The 16,515-nt window shown below is 42.7% G+C and overlaps 1 protein-coding gene across 1 annotated transcript in view; it reads right to left on the bottom strand.

Annotated features, from left to right (window-relative positions):
* LOC120980634 (sodium/calcium exchanger 1-like) overlaps positions 1-16,515 on the bottom strand; it is a 189,685-nt gene that overhangs the window by 29,817 nt on the left and 143,353 nt on the right. The window contains exon 3 of the mRNA XM_040409853.1: positions 984-1,078. Within this exon, the coding sequence (XP_040265787.1) occupies positions 984-1,078 (95 nt within the window). The remainder of the gene's footprint in view (positions 1-983; positions 1,079-16,515) is intronic.

Raw genomic sequence — 16,515 nt, forward strand, 5'->3', positions numbered from 1 at the left:
TACTATTGATGACCTATCCTCAGACAGCAGCAGCGGACATGAAGAGAGACAGGAGACGGCACGTGCTCAATGTGTGTCCTTATAAGCTGATTGTCAGGGGGTGCTGTGTGTCGGACCCCCACTGATCTGATATTGATGACCTATCCTGAAGATAAGTCATCAATAGTAAAAGCCTGGACAACCCCTTTAAAGGGAGCATGGCTGATGCATTGTATCTGTCACTAGATGTTGCAGCTTATGGTGATGGGCAATTTTCTGCATGTGGCCTTATAGCTTTATATCGCTTATTTGGGAAACAAAAACATGATGAAATCTGTTAATTACAAATGTTTATGATTTGCCATAGAAGAAAAAAAAAATTGACAACCCACAAAGTATCCACCTGGAAATAGAGACCGTGTCCTGCAGTTTTACACTGCAATTAGTGGCATTCCTTCAATGAAGGCAGACCCTGCAGCTGCTATGGAGCCTGGTGGGAGGGGGCTAGCGATTAAATTATTCTCTTCCCTATGTGAAAATACTGCAATTTTGTGCAGCCACCACTAGGGGGAGCTCAGTGCAAACAGATTATTACAGCTTTCATTTCAGTCAAACGTACCTACATAAATTCATATGCACAGAGCTCCCCCTAGTGGTGGCTGCAGGCAACCAGCTTTGCAATAGATAGGAAGCAGATTTATCACTGTATTTCTTCTAGTTGTCTGGTGTGAATACTTTGAGAAATATGGTGGTCAGAATGACCTCCATATTTATAAAGTACCTGTTCCACTTTACTGAAGAAACATAGCACCGATTTTTTAATTCATACAGAAGTCTTTATGCCTCTGTATTAAATTGGAGGAATATGGAGGTACAGAGGTTTCACATAACTGTATTATGGCCATGTGCATAAGGCTCAGCTCTGTCTCTCGCCAGGAACCTAGATGGCAGCTTACTTAACGTATGTTTGTTCATTTTCATCTTTTCATTATTGTTCATTTTACCTCCTCTCTGCATTTCTGGTTCTCCGAGTTCAATGAAGAAGCTCTTATTTTTTTCATATTCTTCATCATCAATGATCTGTATCTCTATATACCTCCTGAAAGAGGATATGTATTCATTGTATTGAACATATTGATCATAAATCATACATTGACTTCATGCAGCAGGACTTAAACACATTCAGCTGTTATCACTTGGGGCTTGCATTGAAGCTCCACCACATCTCTCCAATGTAATGTCCTTTGTTATTTACTATAAGTATTGTATTATTTTACTATAGAAATATCATCTTGCAGGTTGGATTTTATTCTACAAATCATTAATTTATAGAAGGACTGACGTTAGACAATAAGGAAACATATTAGCATACATTATTAGCATTATGACTTATAAATGTTCCTCTTAGTCAGCATGGTACAATCCTGATCAAAAGTTTAAGACCACTTGAAAAATGGCAAAAAATCTTATTTTACATTGTTGGATCTTAACAAGGTTCCAAGTAGAGCTTCAACATGCAACAAGAAGAAATGGAAGTGAGACAAAACATTTTTTGAGCATTCAATTTAGGGTACTTTCACACTTGCGGCAGAGAGATCCGGCAAGCAGTTCCGTCACCGGAACTGCCTGCCGGATCAGTCAAAACGTATGCCAACTGATGGCATTTGTAAGACTGATCAGTCTTAAAAATGCCTGATGAGTCAAAAAAATGCATTGAAATGCCGGATCCGTCTTTCCGGTGTCATCCGGCAAAACGGATCCGGCATTTATTTTTTTACCTTTTCTCAGTCTGCGCATGCGCAGAACGGAAGGATGGATCCGGCATTCCGATATTCTGAATGCCGGATCCGGCACTAATACATTCCTATGGGAAAAAATGCCAGATCCTGCATTCAGGTAAGTCTTCAGTTTTTTTTGCCGGAGATAAAACCGTAGCATGCTGCGGTTTTCTCTTTTGCCTGATCAGTCAAAACGACTGAACTGAAGACATCCTGATGCAAACTGAACAGATTACTCTCCATTCAGAATGCATGGGGATATGCCTGATCAGTTCTTTTCCGGTATAGAGCCCCTGTGACGGAACTCTATGCCGGAAAATAAAAACGCAAGTGTGAAAGTAGCCTTAATGAAAACAACGAATAAACTGAAACAGGCTGTTTTTCAGCTGATCAAAAGTTTAGGACCACATGCCTTTAAAAGGCCAAATCTGTGCAAAGATGTGGATTCATTGTCATTTTCTGTCAGGTAGTCACACGTTGTTATGGCAAAGGCAAAAAAACTCTCCCTTTTTGAACGTGGTCGGGTTGTTGAACTGCATAAGCAGGGTCTCTCACAGCGCGCCATCGCTGCTGAGGTGGGACGCAGTAAGACGGTCATTTGGAATTTCTTAAATGATCCTGAGGGTTATGGAACAAAAAAGTCAAGTGGAAGACCCAAAAAAATTTCATCAGCACTGAGCCGGAGGATCCAATTGGCTGTCCGTCAAGACACTGGACGATCCTCAACCCAAATTAAGGCCCTTACTGGTGCTGAGTGCAGCCCCATAACCATCAGACGGCATCTGAGACTGGAGGGCTTCAAAAACAAAAAACGTCTTCAAAGACCTTGTCTCCTTGAACGCCACAGAACTGCTTGTTTGGACTTTGCAAGAGCGCACCAAACATGGGACATTCAAAGGTGGAAGAAAGTTTTTTTCTATGATGAGAAAATTTTTAACCTTGATGGTCCTGATGGTTTCCAACGTTACTGGCATGACAAGCAGATCCCACCTGAGATGTTTTCTACGCGCCACAGTGGAGGGGGCGCCATAATGGTCTGGGGTGCTTTTTCCTTCAGTGGAACAATGGAGCTTCAGGAAGTGCAGGGGCGTCAAACGGACGCTGGCTATGTCCAGATGTTGCAGAGAGCATTCCTCATGACTTAGGGCCCTCGTCTGTGTTGCAACGACTGGGTTTTTCAACAGGACAATGCTACAGTACACAATGCCCGCAGGACAAGGGACTTCTTCCAGGAGAATAACATCACTCTTTTGGCTCATCCTGCGTGTTCCCCTGATCTAAATCCAATTGAGAACCTTTGGGGATGGATGGCAAGGGAAGTTTACAAAAATGGACAACAGTTCCAGACAGTAGATGGCCTTCGTGCGGCCGTCTTCACCACTTGGAGAAATGTTCCCACTCACCTCATGGAAACGCTTGCATCAAGCATGCCGAAACAAATTTTTGAAGTGATCAACAATAACGGCGGAGCTACTCATTACTGAGTTCATGTTTGGAAGTTGGATTTCTGTTTTGGGGGGGTTTAGTTTTTTTTTGGAGGTGTGGTCCTAAACTTTTGATCAGCTGAAAAACAGCCGGTTTCAGTTTATTCGTTGTTTTCATTAAATTGAATGGTCAAAAAATGTTTTGTCTCACTCCCATTTCTTCTTGTTGCATGGTGAAGCTCTACTTGGAACCTTGTTAAGATCCAGCCATGCTAAATATGATTTTTTGCCATTTTTCTAGTGGTCTTAAACTTTTGATCAGGACTGTATTCTGCTTGTGATACAGCTTGCGCTTTTTCAGGGCCAGAGTTTGCAACTACATTCAGTCATTTTGGGGTTAACGTAGAGCATTAGTCATCTATCAATCGTTATGCAAGTATATACAAATACATATGCTCTATCCTCTTCATCTCCATTATCTTACCTAAACTTTCCAGGGAAAGGGGGGTTGGGACAAAAAAATTGTGGGAGACCGTATCCCATCTTCGTGACCCAGACCACACTTAACACCTTATCACAACCACATAAAAAGTGGACACAAATGCATGTGCCCCTCTATACTTAAGTCTATGAGAGTTTCAGCTGCGCCAATGACTCCCTTAGACATGCCTGGCCCCCTCTCAACTATATAGTATCACTATACAGCCTTGAAGCAACCCCTTTTTTCCTGAGAGGTTGGGTTCCCAGAGATGAGTGGTGTATATACTACCCATATAAATACTGATTACCAGGCCTGCATGAAGAGGACACCTAGTAGGCCATAAGCTAAGATTAGCCTATAGCCTGTAGTATACATGGTGAATTGCATATTACAGAGCTGAAAGACACTTGCCCTCGCTAGACAAATGGATCTCCTGATTTAGTTGCTGTTTTAACCAGCAGAACTGACCTAGGCAGAAATGATGGGTAGTGGAGGCACCAGGGCGTCTGCCCCATGTGCCCTCACTAAAATTCAGCTCTATGTATGATCTATATTATCCATACTTAAAGAAGACCTGTCACCACAAAATAAATGCAATCTAAAAGCACCTTCTTATAGAGCAAAATAAGCTGAGCAGGTTGATATATATTCGTAGTTTGGTGGAAAAAGATTCAGTAACACCTCTAATTTATACATTTATATGTCTGCTTTCTCCACTTCTTGTGGACACGTACAGTGGCGTAACTAGAAATGACTGGGCCCAACAGCAAATTTTTTAACCCCTCTGCTCCTGTGCAACCCCAGCTCCTATGGCTAGTCTAGATCATTCTCCTAGGTGAAGCATGGCAGCTGCTCTATCAGTTTCCTACATGTATATACTGTATATGATGTCATTGTATAATACTGTTGAGGGGGCCCTGACGATAAAATCTTTTAGTCCTCCCCTTCTGAGTTCGGGCCCCAAAGCAGCCGTTTCCCTTGCTTGCCCTATAGCTACGCCCGTGGTTGTCACAGCTCATACTATTGGGAATTGAAACCATTGGGTTACTGGTTTAACTGGTATTCACGGGTTAATGTAATGGAGCATCACACATAATACTGTCACATTCACAATATTGACTTCTGCAGCTTCAGCTTCTTTATTTCTTTATCTGAGCAGTTCTAGATTCACATATACGTGTGACGTCTGTGTGCATTCTGTATTTTACGGAACAGAACAGCTGGCCCCTAATAGAACAGTACTATCCTTGTCCATAATACGGATATTCTCTTATTTATGATGTACACCGATATCCCTGGACTATAGCATTTGTATCACTTCTATTCCGACCATGTGTTTAGGTGAATGTGACACCCTCCTTGTGGATTACAAAATACCTGTACATGTCCATTTCCCTGTACCACTATTATGTATTATGTCATTGCACTGTGTAAGGTCACTATTGTTTCAGGTGATTAGATTCTGTCACTTGACGAGTATGTGGGATCTGATACCACTAATGATTATTACTAGACATTGTCTTATTATACTGACCATTGCCATGATGTACTTTCTGAAGTTCTAAAAGCCTGCTGTTTTTCTATATTCTGTTTTAGTTTGATGAAGGCCATAATTGGCTGAAACGTAACATCAACATTGGCCGCAGATTCAATAAAAGCAAAGCATATTTCTATGGAACCCCAGTTCATTGTGATTTTTTTCTGGAGTTTTCTCTTCATGCATTTGATGGGGTGGGAACCCGACTCCATGAAATTCTAAAGAAAGAAACTACAAGCAGTTAGTGGCGTCGCTAGAGGGGTGTGAGGGGGGGCAATCACCCCCCCCCCCCTATGTTGTTCTTTGCCCCCCTGGGTGCCCCCCCCCCGCTGATTCCCCCAGGTGAATACTAATGAGCGCTTCCATTATGGAAGTGCTCATTAGTACCGAAGGACCAGGAAGTGGTAAACGCTCCGTACTTACCACTTCCTGGTCCTCGGCTGTCGGCTGTGCAGGGCTGCGCACAGCGTGAGGGCGCTCTGTGACCTCACGCTGTGCGCGCCAGTTCAGAGCACAGTCGACTGAGGAGAAAGAAAATTGCAGGCGGCATCCAGGAGCAGGAGAAGTAAGTGTTTTTTTTATTTTATAAAAAATGTGGCTGCTGGGGGCATAATGGGGGGCTAATCATGAGAGGCATAATGGGGGGCTATTCATGAGAGGCATAATGGGGGGTTAATCATGAGCGGTATAATGGGGGGCTAATCATGAGAGGCATAATGGGGGGCTAATCATGAGAGGCATAATAGGGGGCTAATCATGAGAGGCATAATGGGGGGCTAATCATGAGAGGCATAATGGGGGGCTAATCATGAGAGGCATAATGGGGGGCTAATCATGAGAGGCATAATGGGGGGCTAATCATGAGGCATAATGGGGGCTAATCATGAGGTATATGGGGGCTAATCATGAGGCATAATGGGGGGCTAATCATGAGGCATAATGGGGGGCTAATTAGAGGCATAATGGGGGCTAATAAGAGGCATAATGGGGGCTAATTAGAGGCATAATGGGAGCTAATTAGGGGCATAATGGGGCTAATTAGGGGCATAATGGGGGCTAATTAGGGGCATAATGGGGGCTAATGAGGCATAATGGCTTATTAATGGGGCTAATTAGGCATATGGGAGCTAATTAGGCATATGGGGGCTAATTAGGCATATGGGAGCTAATGAGGCATATGGGGGCTAATGAGGCATATGGGGGCTAATAAGAGGCATAATGTGGGCTAATAAGAGGCATAATGTGGGCTAATAAGAGGCATAATGGCTTATTAATAGGGCTAATTAGGCATATGGGAGCTAATTAGGCATATGGGGGCTAATTAGGCATATGGGAGCTAATGAGGCATATGGGGGCTAATGAGGCATATGGGGGCTAATGAGGCATATGTGGGCTAATAAGAGGCATAATGGCTTATAATGGGGGCTAATGAGGCATAAGGGCTGATATGGGGGCTAATGGGAGGCATGGGGGCTGATATGGGGGTGATAAGAGGCATAATGGGGGCTAATAAGAGGAATAATGGGGATAATGAGGCATAAGGGCTTATAATGGGGGCTAATGAGGCATAAGGGCTGATATGGAGGCTAATGAGAGGCATGGGGGCTGATATGGGAGTGATGAGAGGCATAATGAGGCTAATGAGAGGCATAATAAGTGTCATCCACAGATGCCCCCATAACAGTGTGTCTTCCACAGATCCACCATAACAGTACGCCTGCGCACTGTACGAGAGACAGAAAGAAGGGGAAAGAATCAACGGAAGCGAGCAGAGGACGGCACAGCAGACGACTGAATAGCTTCTTTTGTAAGTAAATTGTTTTATTATAAATGTATCCCTGCATACCGCAATTCTCTCATATTTTGTAATCTTATTTATATATACTTATTTTGTTTTTGCCCCCCATTTTTGACTGTGGTATCTTTGGCCCCCCCCCCCCCCCCCCCTATATATTGTTCCTAGAGTCGCCACTGCAAGCAGTGAGTGACTAAGCTACTCTTCAACCAAGTAGCAATACATAAACAGACATTGAAGTTTGATGTTCATAAAATATTTTTAGAGTGATGCAATAGTGAAGGTGCGAGATGGAGAAACAGTCACCATTGTCTGAATACTTTGTATATGAATACTGATTCATTAGCATTGTCATTCTGTTCTTTAACCACTAGATCCTGTTTCTTAACACAGCTAACATAGTGCAAGTGTTTGAATATTCAAAGGACGTGGGGTTGGTGAGTCTGGAGAAGAACCAGAAAGCTGCGTCTGCCTCCATCTTGAGAGGAACAGAGAAGGACTGTGTGGTACCGAATCCGGCCGCATCCAGGCGTCAGGGAGTCTTGGAGGATCGTTTCCAGGAAGGCTATTAGGAACTTTGGAACAAAACGCTATCTTCTCTGCAGGGCCGCATGTGTGCTGAAGTAACTTGCTGCTCTCCATATTAACAACATCATTGGATGAAAAAGATACCCGGGTCGGTAAGACAGCTCGTGCACACACCTCAATATAGGATTGGCGCCTAAATACTAGAGACTGAGATCAAACCTGACGGTAGTTAGTTGCTTGTTTTCACAAGGACTTGTCAGTTAACGTTTTGGTTCGCCCCGGAGATCAGAGAGGACTTCACCATAATCTCCATTTACCCCAGCGTGTTTATCGGGAGTGATATAAATTAGGCACGTGCCACATTTCAGTTTGAGGAAAGGGAGGGTGATATTACTGTATAGTCTGGTAAGATTGTAAGCTGTTGTGTCGCACCCAGGGCTAGCTTGTATCTCATACACACACGATTGTTCCTGTTCTTCAGGGTCATAACAGGTATGGCGAGGCAGAGTTAGCTCTGCTCGCAGTAGGTAAATTGTGCAAGTGTTTTCTGGCTACCATCGGAGGGCGCCATGCTATGCGACACAGGGGTCTCAGCCTCTGGGCTGAATGTAACCTAATCTGATTTTATGTTCACTGCATTTGGGAGTGTGTTTGATATCCCGTTATAGTAAAGAGCCTGTTTTACAAAAGCTGGTGTCAGTGTCGCTTTCATCGTTCGTGACTTTGCTGTATCCTGGGGAGCCCACCCCGTTACACGGCTTACAACTGTCACACACAGTACATACAAAATACAATACCTAATATAATTTAGCTTTGTGTTCTTTCATGGGTAAAGCGATTTTAGAGGAATGATGAGGTTAGATGAAGAATTAACCAGTCCCTGCTGCAACAATCTGATGAATATAATATGCAAATATAATTGGGATTACTTTATTGGTGTTGAGCAGCAGTGTGTGACAATGGCAATGGAAACACATAGGGGGTAATTTACTATTCTGAAATAGTCTCATTTATCATTTTGTACGACTGCTTGGAAGCTGTCTTACATTTACAACTGGCGCTGGATGCTCTGAAGTTATGGAGAGGTCAACTCCTCTTCATAACTTCAGCAGATCCACCGCCAGCTATGGGCCTTTACTAAGACTGGCATCTAAAACGCCGTTCTTAATAAATGTGCCCCATAATTGCTTAATTGCAACAATATCAGAGATGATGTTCTACAGCAGGGGTAGGCAACCTTAGAAGGCAACCTGCTCTACTAAGAACTCTCATAGAAATGAATGGAGCATGTTGGGCATTATAGTTTCACAACAGCTGGAGTGCCCTGGAGTTTACTGACCCCTTATTACTTCAAGAAACCGTTTAGTGTTATAGCAAAGGCATTTTACGGCAAGCACTGTGTTACTATTGTAAATTGTCAACACCAATGTGCAGTGTGTTTGTAGAAAGGAGGGACATTTAACCCCTTAAGGTCCCATGACGTACATGTACGTCATTTCTTTCCGGGGCTTAAAGACCCGTGACGTACATGTACTTTATGGGGATCGGGTGGGTGCAGGAGCTGCGCCCGCCCGATCCGCAGTAGGGGTCCGGCAGTCACTGATAGCTGGACCCCTGCTGCATGAGCCGGCATCAGTGAAATCATTGATGCCGGCGCATTAACCCTTCGGGCGGGGATTGGAGCTGCCATCGGGTCCCCGTGCTGCTGTGACGGGGACCCGATGGCATGGAAGGCAGCCCGATGCCATCTTTAGGCATCGGGGTTGCTTCCGGTAGAGAGCCTGTGAGATCCAGCCCCCTGGATCTCACAGGCAGGAAGCTGTATGAGTAATACACACTGGATTACACATACAGCTAATGCATTCCAATACAGAAGTATTGGAATGCATTGTAAAGGGGATCAGACCCCCAAAAGTTGAAGTCCCAAAGTGGGACAAAGTAGACATATTAGGTATCGCCGCGTCCGTATCGACCAGCTCTATAAACATATCACATGACCTAACCCCTCAGATGAACACCGTAAAAAAAATATATATACAGTACAGACCAAAAGTTTGGACACACCTTCTCATTCAAAGAGTTTTCTTTATTTTCATGACTATGAAAATTGTAGATTCACACTGAAGGCATAAAAAATATGAATTAACACATGTGGAATTATATACATAACAAACAAGTGTGAAACAACTGAAAATATGTCATATTCTAGGTTCTTCAAAGTAGCCACCTTTTGCTTTGATTACTGCTTTGCACACTCTTGGCATTCTCTTGATGAGCTTCAAGAGGTAGTCCCCTGAAATGGTTTTCACTTCACAGGTGTGCCCTGTCAGGTTTAATAAGTGGGATTTCTTGCCTTATAAATGGGGTTGGGACCATCAGTTGCGTTGAGGGGAAGTCAGGTGGATACACAGCTGATACTCCTACTGAATAGACTGTTAGAATTGGTATTATGGCAAGAAAAAAGCAGCTAAGTAAAGAAAAACGAGTGGCCATCATTACTTTAAGAAATTAAGGTCAGTCAGTCAGCCGAAAAATTGGGAAAACTTTGAAAGTAAGGGCTATTTGACTATAAAGGAGAGTGATGGGGTGCTGCGCCAGATGACCTGGCCTCCACAGTCACCGGACCTGAACCCAATCGAGATGGTTTGGGGTGAGCTGGACCGCAGAGTGAAGGCAAAAGGGCCAACAAGTGCTAAGCATCTCTGGGAACTCCTTCAAGACTCATCAAGAGAATGCCAAGAGTGTGCAAAGCAGTAATCAAAGCAAAAGGTGGCTACTTTGAAGAACCTAGAATATGACATATTTTCAGTTGTTTCACACTTGTTTGTTATGTATATAATTCCGCATGTGTTAATTCATAGTTTTGATGCCTTCATAGTCATGAAAATAAAGAAAACTCTTTGAATGAGAAGGTGTGTCCAAACTTTTGGTCTGTACTGTATATAAAAACTGTGCTAAATAAACCATTTTTTTGTCACCTTACATCACTAAAAGTGTAATAGCAAGCAATCAAAAAGTCATACTCAACCCAAAATAGTGGCAATCAAACCGTCATCTCATCCTTCAAAACTGGTACCTTACCTAAGATAATCGCCCAAAAACAGAAAAAACTATGGCTCTCAGAATATGGAGACACTGAAACATGATTTATTTTGTTTCAAAAATGATATTATTGTGTAAAACTTAAATTAAAAAATGTATACATATTAGGTATTGCCACGTTCGTAACGAGCAGGTCTATAAAAATACCACATGACCTAACCCCTCAGATGAACACTGTTAAAAAAAATTAAAATAAAAACTGTGTAAAAAAAAAGCAATTTCTTACATCACAAAAAGTGTAATAGCAAGCAATCAAAAAGTTATACACACCCTAAAATAGTGCCAATCAAACCATCATCTCATCCCGAAAAAAATGAGCCCCTACACAAGACAGTCGCCCAAAAAATAAATAAAACTACGGCTTTCAGAATGTGGTATTGTCGCGTCCATAACAACTTGCTCTATAAAAATACCACATGATCTAACCTGTCAGATGAATGTTGTAAATAACAAAAAATAAAAACGGTGCCAAAACAGCTATTTATTTACCTTGCCTCAGAATAATTTTAATATAGAGCAATCAAAAGTCATATGTACCTTAAAATAGTGCCAACAAAACTGCCACCTTATCCCGTAGTTTCCAAAATGGGGTAACTTTTTTGAAGATTGTACTCTAGGGGTGCATCAGGGGCGCTTCAAATGGGACATGGTGTCAAAAAAACAGTCCAGCAAAATCTGCCTTCCAAAATCCGTATGGCGTTCCTTTCCTTCTGCGCAATGCCGTGTGCCCGTACAGCAGTTTATGACCACATATGGGGTGTTTCTGTAAACTACAGCATCTGGGCCATAAATATTGAGTTTGGTTTGGCTGTTAACCCTGTTAACAAAGTTTGTAAAACCAGTTTTGAATACCTTGAGGGGTGTAGTTTCTTAGATGGGGTCACTTTTATGGAGTTTATACTATAGGGGTGCATCAGGGGGGCTTCAAATGGGACATGGTGTCAAAAGAAACAGTCCAGCAAAACCTGCCTTCCAAAAACCGTATGGCATTCCTTTCCTTCTGTGCCCTGCCGTGTCCCCATACAGTGATTTACGACCACATATGGGGTGTTTCTGTAAACTACAGAATCTGGGCCATAAATTTTGAGTTTGGTTTGGCTATTAACCCTTGCTTTGTAACTGGAAAAAAAAAATTAAAATAGAAAATCTGCCAAAAAAGTGAACTTTTGAAATTGTATCTCTATTTTCCATTAATTCTTGTGGAACACCTAAAGGGTTAACAATGATTGTAAAATCAGTTTTGAATACCTTGAGGGGTGTAGTTTCTAGAATGGGGTCATTTTTGGGTGGTTTCTATTATGTAAGCCTCGCAAAGTGACTTCAGACCTGAACTAGTCCCTAAAACTTGGGTTTTTGAAAATTTCTGAAAAATTTCAAGATTTGTTTCTAAACTTCTAAGCCTTGTAACATCCCCAAAAAATAAAATATCATTCCCAAAATGATCCAAACATGAAGTAGACATATGGGGAATGTAAAGTAATAACTATTTTTGTAGGTGTTACTATGTATTATAGAAGTAGAGAACTTGAAACTTGGAAATTTGCAATTTTTTACAGATTTTTGGTAAATTTGGTATTTTTTATAAGTAAAAATAAATTTTTTTGACTTCATTTTACCAGTGTCATGAAGTACACTATGTGACGAAAAAACTATCTCAGAATGGCCTGGATAATTTAAAGCATTTTAAAGTTATCACCACTTAAAGTGACACTGGTCAAATTTGCAAAAAATTGCCGGGTTTTTAAGGTGAAATAGGGCTGAGTCCTTAAGGGGTTAAACAGGCAGAAATACAGGAGTCACCTTTTTGCAGAGTCTTGTCTGTTTCCTTCTCTGGAACACTGTGGAGAGGAATGCTCCCAAGTCCTCTCCAGACCCACACACTGACAGTGTGTCTTTTAAATTAGCTTCTAGCTGGGTAAGGTGGTAACACACCAGATGGAGTATGGGAGTGACCTTCCCACCCAAACTCTTCAGTCACTCCTAAATCCCGGACCCAAATTCCAGCTACCACAAATTCAGCAATCTAACATCACTGGTTTCCATTTACAACCGGGATTTACATCACTGAGAGTAGCCACCTCAGTGACACATACTTGCCATCAATAACCTCACCCCTTGGATGCTTACAGTATGTATGCATGCTAAATACATACATAGTGCTGTGATGTCCCAAGTAGAGTTGAGTGGACACCTGGCGAACCTGCCGAACTTGAAAAAAAAAATTCGGGTTCAGGACCCGAACTTGACCCGAACGTGCCCCCGAACCTGAACCCCATTGAAGTCAATGGGGACCCGAACTTTTGAGCACTAGAATGGCTGTAAAAATGTCATGGAAGTCCTAATGCCTCACTTAATGTCAGTTTTTAATGATTCCCTTCAATCAGGAAACCTTCCTGCTTCTATGAAAGAGGCTATTGTAGTGGTCCTGGTAAGGATCCCAGATTCCCTGACTCGTACAGACCAATTTCACTGTTGACCTCTGATATTAAGATTCTGGTGAAAGTTTTAGCAAATCATCTACAGTCCGTCATTTCCACTATTATTCATAGTGATCAGGCGGGTTTCATGCCTGACAAATCTACTTCGGTAAATCTTAGACGACTTTTTCTGAATACTCAGAGAAGAGTTGAGTCTGTCGGAGGTCGAGCCATCCTTTCATTGGACGCGGCTAAGGCCTTTGATAGCGTTGAATGGAGTTATCTTTGGGAGGTGTTGCGAGTCATGGGGTTTGGGAAGACCTTTATCTCCTGGGTTCAGTTGTTATACAACGGCCCCACGGCTAGGATACGGGCGAATGGGCGAACATCGGAGTCATTCAGATTGGGAAGAGGAACCCGTCAGGGATGCCAATTATACCCTCTTTTGTTTGCTATTGCAATTGAGCCACTTGCCTGCCTGTTGCGCTCATCTGATAAGATTGTAGGGTTTCCCTGTGGGACTTGGGAGGAGATGGTGTCCCTTTACGCTGATGACATGTTAATTTATTTGGGTAATGTGGAACAGTCTTTAGGTCCTGTCATGGCACTTATACGGAGTTTGGTGATAGGTCTGGTCTCCGTATCAACTGGGATAAGTCCACTCTCCTACCGCTAGATGAATCTTCTATAACTCTCATCCCAAAATCTAGTCCATTGCAAATTGCGCATCAGGTCAAGTATCTGGGGATAATAGTTACAGCAAATCCTAATAGTTATATTAAACTTAATATAGAGCCGCTCTTAATCACAATGTTGGATAAAATTAAGGCTTGGTGCAAGTTGCCGCTATCTGAAATTGGGAGGAGTAACCTTCTTAAAATGATTCTCATGCCCAAACTCATGTATCTATTGCATAATTCCCCGGTATGGATTCCTCGCAGGATATTCATAAAAATGTATAGGTTATTTAGGGATCTGATTTGGCGCCATAAAAAAGCACGGATTAGACTAGACACTCTGCAGAAGGGGAAAGAGGAGGGAGGGCTATCAGTACCAAATGCATTGCTCTACTACATCTCAGTTGCAACAGTTGAGGGGATGGGGGAGGACTCCTGGAGATGTTGCCTCAGCCAGATTGGTGGCACACATTATCGGCCACAATTCTCCGGTGGTTTTATTGGAAAATAGTGGAATTGTTGGTAAGCTGTCGGGGCATCCCACACTTTTCATGATGCACAAGGTTTGGCAGAAATGTCGGGCGCTGTTATCAGTAAAAGGGTTTACGCAGTTTTCCCCTATTTGGAGGAATCCGCACCTTCCTGAACTATTCCAATTAGATGGCTTTTCACCCTGGGAGCGCAAAGGAGTGAGGTATTTATGTAAACTACAGAGTGCTGATGTTTTTAAGTCCTTTGAACAGTTGAGAACTGAATTTGGTCTCCCACACGGCCTTTTATCAATTTCTGCAACTACGGCATGCCTTTCAGACACAGGCTAAATCCATATTGTTGAAATGCACTATGGTCCCGTTGTTTCAGCAACTTCTTACAAACAGTTCCTCGAGCGGTCTGATATCATCTACCTACAGGAACTTATATGTGAAATCAATGAAACAAGAGGTTTTAGCAGTCAAATCTAAATGGGAAAGCGAGGTCGGGCCGATCTCAGAAGAGCAGTGGAAGTCGCTCTTAGCGCTCACTCTGCAATTGTCAGTTTGTGAGGGCCAGCGTATGTCCCAGCTGTTTTTAATACACCGGGTGTATAGGACTCCAGAGTTTTTATACCGGATAGGTGTTCGGGAAGATGAGGATTGTCCTGGATGTGGCATGAACCCTGCATCCTTGTTACACATGTTCTGGGATTGTGCGGAGCTCCGTAACTTCTGGTCCGCGGTTCTGGCCTCAATAAAAGACGCATTTAATATCACGGTTCCGCCTGGACTGAGAACATGTATAGTCGGGATATTAGACATCAAAAATCGCCATCACCGTCTGGGAGTACAGCGTCTGCTATTTTAAGCTAGGAAACTAATAGCCAGATTCTGGCTTAGAATCTCCGACTAGGGGAGAATTCCTCAATAGGATGTCAGATATACTGCGCTTAGAAAAAGGTGTACATGTTAAAAGACAATGTGTAATGAAGTTTAACAAAATATGGGATGACTGGGAGAAATTTAGGATACAGTGTCCGGATTAGCCTCTCTTCTTAGTTGGACTATGGGGTAGGTAGAAGCACAGTCCTTGTTTCTGTGTGCTTTCTTTCTCCTTTATCCTATTTAGTTCTGGATGTATGCTGTATGAAGGTGTTTAGTACTACGTAGGATGGGTGTGAAGAGGACTGCTAAACAGATAGGAGAAGTACAGCAATGGCTATGCTTTTGATATATTAATAAGATAACCGATCTTGGAGAGCGGATCCATTCCATCGCTCGGGGGAGGGGGGGGGAGGGGAATTGGGCTTTAGTTGGGTAGGGAGGGATGGTCCTATGTTTATAAATTATAATGGATGGGAAATGTGGTTTGTACAAGGTATACTTTGTAACTAGATTACTTGATCTTATGTACATCTTATAGTATGCTTGATGATACATGGTGTACTCATGAAAGTAATTATTTGTCCGATCATGTAATGCTATGGTACTATTGTCATCAACTGTTGCATGTATACTGTGCAGACTATTTTCTTTCTTTGTATTTTTGTGATTTTCAAAAAAAGTCAAATAAAAAATTATCTGATTTAAAAAAGAAAAGTCATGGAAAGAGCTAGAGGGCTGCAAAAGGCAGCAAAATGTGCTTAAAGGGCTTCTGTCACCCCACTAAACATTTTTTATTTTTTTTTTGTTACTTATAAGGCCTATAATGAAATTTATGCATACATACTGTAATTAATCATTTTCGTTCAGCAGATTCTGTTAAAAACTTACTTTTAAAATATGCAAATTACCTTGCTACCAGCAAGTAGGGCGGGTACTTGCTGGTAGCAGCCGCATCCTCCTATCCTAAAGACGCCCCCTCCGCATGCTGATTGACAGGGCCAACGGACGGGATCTTTCTCTGCTGGCCCTGTTTGCATTCAAAATCCTGAGAGGCGGACGCTCGCTCGGTCGCACCATCCTCAATGCGCCTGCGCCGATGATGTCACATCTACACCCGGCGCATTGAGGAAGGAGCGACCGAGCGAGCGTCCTCCTCTCAGTGCGCCTGCGCCGACTGACGTCAGGTACGACACAGGCGCCAGATTTTGAATGCAAACAGGGCCAGCAGAGAAAGATCCCGTCCGCTGGCCCTGTCAATCAGCATGCGGAGAGGGCGTCTTTAGGATAGGAGGATGCGGCTGCTACCAGCAAGTAGCCGCCCTACTTGCTGGTAGCAAGGTAATTTGCATATTTTAAAAGTAAGTTTTTAACAGAATCTGCTGAACGAAAATGATTAATTACAGTATGTATGCATAAATCGCATTATAGGCATTATAAGT

This window comes from Bufo bufo, chromosome 10 (assembly GCF_905171765.1).
Source record: "Bufo bufo chromosome 10, aBufBuf1.1, whole genome shotgun sequence".
Classification (NCBI taxonomy): Eukaryota; Metazoa; Chordata; class Amphibia; order Anura; family Bufonidae; genus Bufo; species Bufo bufo.